The 7,813-nt window shown below is 36.2% G+C and overlaps 1 protein-coding gene and 1 non-coding gene across 2 annotated transcripts; one reads left to right on the top strand and one right to left on the bottom strand.

Annotated features, from left to right (window-relative positions):
• The first annotated feature begins 1,493 nt into the window (after nucleotides 1-1,493).
• On the top strand, nucleotides 1,494-1,584 carry LOC132625381 (small nucleolar RNA snoR126). Its single transcript, XR_009576813.1, has one exon. It is a non-coding gene; the product is annotated as a small nucleolar RNA snoR126 (small nucleolar RNA).
• A 1,239-nt stretch (nucleotides 1,585-2,823) lies between these two features.
• LOC132622999 (growth-regulating factor 1-like) lies at nucleotides 2,824-6,983 on the bottom strand. The gene is made up of 4 exons (XM_060337703.1): nucleotides 6,430-6,983; nucleotides 5,501-5,722; nucleotides 4,232-4,586; nucleotides 2,824-3,939 (listed from the first exon to the last, which is right to left on the bottom strand). Exons 1-4 carry the CDS (start codon nucleotides 6,797-6,799, stop codon nucleotides 3,129-3,131), a joined length of 1,758 nt encoding a protein of 585 aa, XP_060193686.1. The 5' UTR covers nucleotides 6,800-6,983; the 3' UTR covers nucleotides 2,824-3,128.
• Between the last annotated feature and the right edge of the window lie 830 nt (nucleotides 6,984-7,813).

Genomic DNA, 7,813 nt, shown 5'->3' with positions numbered 1-7,813 from the left:
TTTACCTATAACAACAACAACAACAACCAATTTCATAACAATACGCTCTTTATAAAATTACCCTTCAGATAACAACTGTCTTGTATTTTTAGTAATATAATAATTAACTATCTTTATAAAAATAAAATATTTGTGATTAGCAATAATAAGTGTAAAGATTTTGACCAAATGTTTTATCCTTTAATACACTCTTTATGACGAAGAATATCATATGAATATGTATATTTTCATCATTAAAAGATTTTCCTTCGTTATACAAAGTGTGATTAAGCATAGAATTTGACAATTAAAAATTAGATTTTATGTCTCTTTTTTGTCTATAACAATGAAATATTATTCAAATGTCATTGATGTCATACGTATATAATAGTCATTCTCTATAATGACCAAAACATTTCAAACCCAATAATGCTCTTATAGAAAAGTTTGACTGTACTCTTTTTTCTCTTTCAACCGAATATTCTCTACTCCTAGTAGGCGTTTGGACATGCGATTTCATCTCCTAGGATGAAATCAGCGTTTGGACATGCGATTTCATCTCATGAGATGAAATCCCAAATCATCCAAAAAGGCATGATTTGGGATTTGAAATCATGATTTCAAAAAATATAAATGTAAAATTTAACCTATACGTTTATATTTTGTAAAAAAAGACTCATAAGTTGGTAGATATATTTACCAATCATGTTTACCAACCGGAAAATGCATGCTCAGTGTGAAGAAATTGTTCGTACCATGTGAGAGGATTATATTAAAGAGTAGTTACATTACTATTCATGTTAAAATTTCCTTTTTATTGAACTAAAGTTTGATCAATTGATGTTGTATTTTTTAGAAAGGCCTTCTAGTAGCGTACTAATTTTATTATGAACTATGATTTACTCATTTGGTAAGATTGTATAAGAATTGAAATTTTTTTGATCATTTTCACAACTTGTGGGTCTTTTATAATTATTAAAAAAAATTACAACTTAACAAATCCAAATTACATGTTCAAACATGATTTCATCTCATGTCCAAACGGCTCCCTAGTCCTGCCGAAGTAAACTCATTACAACTTTGCATCTGGTCCAAAGCATCGACATTGTACTTAAAGCCCAACTCAAAGTCCATGTTCAAGCCCAAAAAGGGTACACCTTCGTAGATTGGTGGCTAGGGTTTTCTGTGTGTATAAAACGTTGTTCGTCTTGTTAAGCTCCAACTAGTTTGAGGCGGTGAAGACAAAAATGCATTCCTGAGATAATTGTATTTCTACAATTCTCATTATTTTGATGACCTCCTGTGCGTGTCGTCTGAGCCTCTTCTCTTTGCTTTCTTTTGCTTTTCTATTTTCTCCAAATTTCCACATTATTATGAAATTTTATAGTTAATATGAATGTCCGCTGCTAGTCTCGAGAGGGGAGTAGCGTATATTCATATTAATTGTAATAATTCATAAAACACATGTTTTTTCGTTTTTTTTTTTCTCCCTTTATTTTTAGTAATTTTTTAAGAGGCGATGAAGAAAGAACACATTTCTCGATGCTGATATAACAATAGTATGTTATATACTTTTGATGACCTATTTGTGCGTGTCTGAGCCTCTGTTTGTTTTTATCTTTGATTAATTTTTGGTTTTGCTTTGCAAAATATTTTCCAAAGTTGCTTGTTCCTATTTCAACATAAAGAGATGACTTCTGCAAACTTTACTTCCTCGGGAAGATGAATGGATCATCTTTTGATGTTTTGGACTTAGTTTGAGGCATACTAATTATATATAAAGAGATAAACTAAGCTCAATAAATAAATAAAAATCAGTCTCTGTGGTATTAATTACAATTCAACTTAGAAGTCGATATTTTAATCTAGAAATGTTTTGTGGGTTTTTTTTACACTCGTACTGCAACATTTCCCAATCTCCTTAAGCAAAACTTTGACCTTAATATGTGGAAGTTTAGAATCTGATTATTGCTGGTCAAAAAGGGGTGAAAATAGGACATGCGTGCCGCAGCTTGGCTGACCGGTCAGGACCAATTTCTAATCTGAACTAACTATCATAGTAGTATTAGAGACACTATTAAAACTTGGAACTCAAAAGACTTAATTCTCCAGTAGTAAGTCAGTGACCTGATTCTCCAACATGGAAAGTGTTCCAGTCATCAGATATTTTGGTTAACCTTTAATTTTACAATCGAAATATTCCCATCAGAATAAATAACAATTGCTGTAATTAGTTTCGATTATGTTCTCAAAACTTAGCAGTTTAGTTTAGGAAAATCTGTCCACCTGATAGGATGGATAAGTCCTTAATCTAAAGATCTAGACTGCAACAGGAAATAAATCAAACCATTGATCTAACCTCAAATCCAGCTCACAACTGAAGTTTCAGTAGTAAACCAGTCACTGACCTATTGTTCTTTTCACAAGGAAGCAGGCATCATCCCAACTATGTGGTGAATGGAATCCGGCACCGAAAGCATAGAAAAAGATTTGATTGCGTTAGCAATGCACAATTGAGTTTTTTGTCTGGTGGATCTAATTTGTAGTTAAGGGGCAGTACGCACCAAAGAGGTTCCAAGAAGGGAGGCACATAAGAGCATATAACTAACCAACTCTCAGACCTTGAGAACCATCCTTCCTGTATACAACAAAAGCTTCCTCATAAACTAAACCTAAGGCATGTTCTATAGCGAGAAGCTTGCTCCAGGTTTTGCTAGAGGAGAACGACCAGGAAGCAAAGAAACAATTTGATCAGTTGTCAAAAACTTATTCATTATGCATTATAAACTAATTAAGAAGCCTTACACAGCCAGCAAATTACACTCCAAACTGCAATTTTAGATATGCAAATAACTTATTTTTTTATGTAAACCTCCAATAAAGAAAAGCTTACGAAAACGAGAATTCCACATTACTTTTACAGGAACAACAAGGTAACAATCACAAATACACTGAGTTCTCCGGAAGGATAAGCTAACATCAAATGTATGTTTAAGTTACAACAGGACATACTTATCAAAAGTATCTGCTTTGATAAACATGCCGACCCTGAAAAGCGAGCAAAGGGGAAATAACCATCAAAGTAACTTTCTACTGCTCAGGATCGGTCGAGTACACTACTAGTGTCTTTTCTCAATGAACCACGAGACTTACATCGAGGGAATACACAAAGAACTCGCCAGCGTAGAACCGACCACCTCATCACACATGCCAATATCCTCATGAACCTTCTTGCTGTCACCTCGTGGACTACTTCCTGAACTGCTGTTTGAGAGTGAAACAAAGGTTGACTTCTGCAGGACACCTGTGGGAGATGATCCAAATGGAGGGCTGTTATCCCAAACCTCTGTTGCCAAGTTCAGAGCTGACGCATTCTTTCCATCTCCCGCACTACCTGCAGTACTGTTCAGGACTTCGCCTAATGGACCACCAAGTGAATTTCCCCAGGATACTGGTACCCAGTTAGCTGTCTTTTGCATCGGTTCACCATAGCTATTTGTCACTCCTAAGCCCATTTGGATGGGGTCAAAATCACGAGATAACCTTAAAGGTGAAAGAGTGAGCTTCTCTTGCTGAGGAGAACTTGAGGACGATGAGAAATCTGAGGCAGCCATGGGAATGGACATGGACAGTTGAGTCCAGTCTGATTTAAGTTCATCTGGCCAAGATGCAGAGGCGCGTGATGAGTGTTCCTTGGTCCAACCATCAATGAAATGGTGAACTGGATGTTGTTCACTTTGTTCTTGGTCATTGAAATCTAGGAAAGCATTAGGATTCTTAGGATTTACAAAGGAATTTCTTTGTGAAGGATTGAGAAGAGAATCCGATGAAACTAGTCCAAAATTTGTCTGTGAGGATAGTTCAAATCCATTATGTTGCTTTTGAACTGAAATAGCTGAGTCCTTGGGCTTTAAACCAATTGTTGGAGATATCAAAGAGACACCTTTATGATCTTGCATTCTGTCATATACATGCTTATCGATTAGGACCAAAGAATAATAACTATGTAAGGTAATGCATTTCTATTTCCTTTTTCCCCTTATTCCCCAGCAGGGTTCTGAGAAGGTGAGATGGTTAAACAAAAATGTTGTTGACAATCCTTTTCATGATCAAAATCCTCCTAGAGAAATATTGTCTAATTTCTTTTTCACTCTTAATAGGAAATAAAAGGCATCTACATCAAGGTTGACAAGGAGATGAAAGCATTAAAATGGGCATATCCATTAGCTGTCAGGACTTAAATATTTAATACCTGTTGACAAGCTGCACAGTGGAAGGATTAGCAGCGCTGGGCTGCAAGCTATTGAACTGGTGCTGAACAGCACCAAGGCTGTTGGATACACCGCTGCTGGATATCACCGACGCTGATGAGGAGGGCGCAACCGATGCCACCTTTGAAGTGGTGGATCCAGAGACAGCATGGCCATTTTGGCCTTCCACAGGCTTTCTTGAACGATGGCGGCCTCTGTTTATGTGCCTTTCACAGTACTTCTGATCAGGAACAGCTTCTCGTGAGCACCGCCATTTCTTTCCATCTGTTCGACGACACCTACCCGGCTCGGGATCAGTGTTGTTTGCAAAACCAAGATGGAAAGCACCCCATCCCCCTACATGTACCACAAAGTAGGCCAAAGATTATTAAAAAACAAAAAACAAGAGAAAGAAAAGAAGAAAAATTATAGGAGACTAAATCATTGGTAAATAACTTCATGGCAAGAAAGTCAAAAAACTACAAGAATGTGTATCCCATACACTGCGACACTGTCTTCTACCCTTGCGAAAATTAAAAGGTCTTATGTAAATTACCTATGAACATTCTGTAAGCACCTAAAATGTGAGAGACTGAACAAATATGTGCCAAACAGTAGGGAAAACTGAAATACAAGATGAAGTCCGGAAATATGCCAATTTTTAAGAGATAAAATTACTTCTGAACTGTATGCAGAAGAATATTACTTCCAAATATAAGCCATAAGATCGATTTCTATGAAAAGAAAAACAGACCAAAAAAAAAGTAACAAAGTTCCAATTGTCAAAGAGATGATAGGTAACTGAGACAGATACGCGACAAGGTTTTGGACTCTTCAGAGTTGTTTGGTTGACGGCCTTGTCATGCAGCGACAGTAATATATTGATTGTTACGCAAAATAATACATGGATTTCTATGCAATGAATGATTAATATGGATTGTTACGCATAGATTGGGATACCAAAGGCAACACCGACTTTATCTAATAGACGTACTTTAATTCCACATTTCATCCCGTATACTAGTAAAAAATATAGTACTTAAACAGTCGTTCCACTAAACCTCATATAATTATGCACGTATTAGGTACAGATAGTTGTATGCCAAAAAACCAATGTTCTATTACCAGTGTCGTATATGGAAGATCCTACGTCGTATAAGAGTGAATTCACATACGACAACCAGAAGACATCTGAATGGATAAGGTATAAAGACATGTTCCATTTTGGCACAATTGATGTCAACATTCGATACGGAAAGTGAAAATCTTACAATTGGAGGCATAGGATCCAGCGGATAATCCGGAAAATGCATAAGGGTTCAGAGACTTTTTAAGAGGAATAAGCAACTGGTGAGGGACCGGGACATTTGCCACGAGGTGTTTGTAGATCAAAGCCTGATGTTCCAACTCCATCCACTGAGAAGGAGTAAATGGACCTCTGAACCTAGCAAACGGGCCACGCGTGCTCTCATTCGATACTCCAGAGGCATAAGCTGAACCAAAAAAAAAAAAAAAAAAACACAAGCTAAGAAAGCTGACTTGTTGAGAGAAGCATAGAGCAAAATTTATAATCAGAACTTGCATAGTATGAGTAACTGCAAATCAAAAAGTAAATAAATAGAAAGATCAATTAGCCAAAGACATCTTAAGGTTGACTGAGTGAACTTCATAAATATCTGAAATTTAAATATAAAAAAAAAAAAGTCTCATTCTTTCTCTCCTTTTCTCTCTCCATTTTTTTTCCTTTTTCCTTCGTGCACTTACTTTATTGCTCCCTTTACTTTTCCTTCCTCAAATGATTTGTGAGATTTGTCCCAAGATGGAACATGAAAAGACCAGATTTTCCACCCAGTATAGGATATCATCAACAAAAGATTCTTCAGCAGTTCTATTTTTTTTTCCCTTTTCTGTTTTTCTTTTATTGACAAGACCATCAAGAATGTATAGCACAGTGGTGGCATACAACAAAATACCCTTTTTTCTTACATCTACAGTATTATTTCTTTGAAAAGACCCATCTATTTCTCCTGTACAGGAAAATAAAACAGCTAAACATGATCAAAACCAGATCTTTAACAAATCCACGTCATCATCATCCAAATCTCCAAAATCCCATTGATTCCCAGTCACCATCTAAACAGAATCAGGCACCCAAATAAAATTAAAAAAAAAAAAAATAACACATCAACATTTCTGATACCTGAAGCAGCTCTGTTGTATTGGGATCCAGAATCAAACAAAGGGAAAGCAACACTTCTAGATGAGTCTTGAACAGAAACATTATTATTGGTACAAAGAAATGGTATTTCTTCAGATTTTGGAGATGAAAAACTCAACATAGTAGAGTGACCGCGTCCATCATTTGTTGATGAACCAGATCTCATACAAAGACCAGAAAAGTCATCAGCAGGTCTAGCAACTTTAGAAAGCCTCCAATTAATATCATCACATGGACCAGATCTCTCTTGTTTCATTTGCTGTCCAGATCCATTATTAGTAGTAGTCTCAGATTTTGAAATGTTATCAGATTCTTGAATGGTCTCCATTGTCATCACACCACCAAAACCCATAACTTAAAGTTGCATAGAGCATTAGTTCATACCAAGAAAAAAAAAAACACTCACAGACAAGACAGAGAAAAAAGAGGCAGAGAAAAAGAGTATTAAGTATTTGGAGTTGCTTTGGGGTTAGTGAGAGAGAGAGAGAGAGAGGACAGAAGGCGTACAAAGGGCAAAGACCATCTTTGACACTGGAGACATGTTAGCCCATATATATCTAGTTTTGTTTCCCAAAATGAAGCTGAGTTACATTAATAGCTAACCTATATTTAGATAATTTTGTTAACATAATGGTGTAATTTCATCCTATTCTAGGGGTTTGTGGTAATTTGCCAACTTGCCCTCGCTTTCATTTGCTTACATTTAGATCTCACAGAATTAGAAAGAAAGTGACGTTTTCGTTTGATCCTATTATGAGTTACATAGGTCCATGATGTTTCTTTGGATTAATATTTTTAGGAACGTAAAGTAATATTTTTTTCGAAAAAAAATATTATCCAGGCTGTTGGACGAGAAATTACCAAACGTCTAGCATTTCCTCACGCTTGGCGCCAATGAGGTTTTTATTTGAGAGAAAACAGAAGACACACCAATGGCAAAAACACTCTACTGGGCCGACACTACGCTGAGAGACGAAAGCTAGGGGAGCGAATGAAGTTGCCAGAGTACGATTAACCTCTGGATTTGAAATCACTACTTATATACCCGGTATTGGCCATAATTTACAAGAATATTGTGTAGTCTTAATAAGAGGGGAAAGGGTTAAGGATTTACCCGGTGTGAGATATCACATTGTTCGAGGAACCCTAGATGATGTCCGAGTAAACGATCGTCAACAAGGGAGTTCTAGTGCGTTGTAGATTCTTATCCAAGACTTGTATCATTTTATGATGCCATGTGAATCGCTAAAAACATGTGAAGTGTATGGCTAACCCAATAATGAAAGTTTCGTAAGGGGATTGGAGCATGCTACCATTTAAAAAAAAAAAAAAAAAAAAAAAACCTTCTCCAAAAATCTAAGTATTT

The sequence above is a fragment of the Lycium barbarum genome, chromosome 12 (genome assembly GCF_019175385.1).
Source record: "Lycium barbarum isolate Lr01 chromosome 12, ASM1917538v2, whole genome shotgun sequence".
In the NCBI taxonomy this organism is placed as follows: Eukaryota; Viridiplantae; Streptophyta; class Magnoliopsida; order Solanales; family Solanaceae; genus Lycium; species Lycium barbarum.
The sequence above is the reverse complement of the archived record's forward strand: the minus strand, read 5'-3'. Positions and strand labels throughout refer to the sequence as shown.

Bases quoted from the DNA above. Each gene is read 5' to 3' on its own strand.
- LOC132622999 (XM_060337703.1), bottom strand. From the start codon at position 6,799: ATGGGTTTTGGTGGTGTGATGACAATGGAGACCATTCAAGAATCTGAT. The intron at 5,723-6,429 runs GTATCAGAAATG...TTTTTGGTTCAG, and splicing joins ATACAACAGAGCTGCTTCAG to CTTATGCCTCTGGAGTATCG. The intron at 3,940-4,231 runs GTATTAAATATT...TGTATATGACAG, and splicing joins ACTGTGCAGCTTGTCAACAG to AATGCAAGATCATAAAGGTG.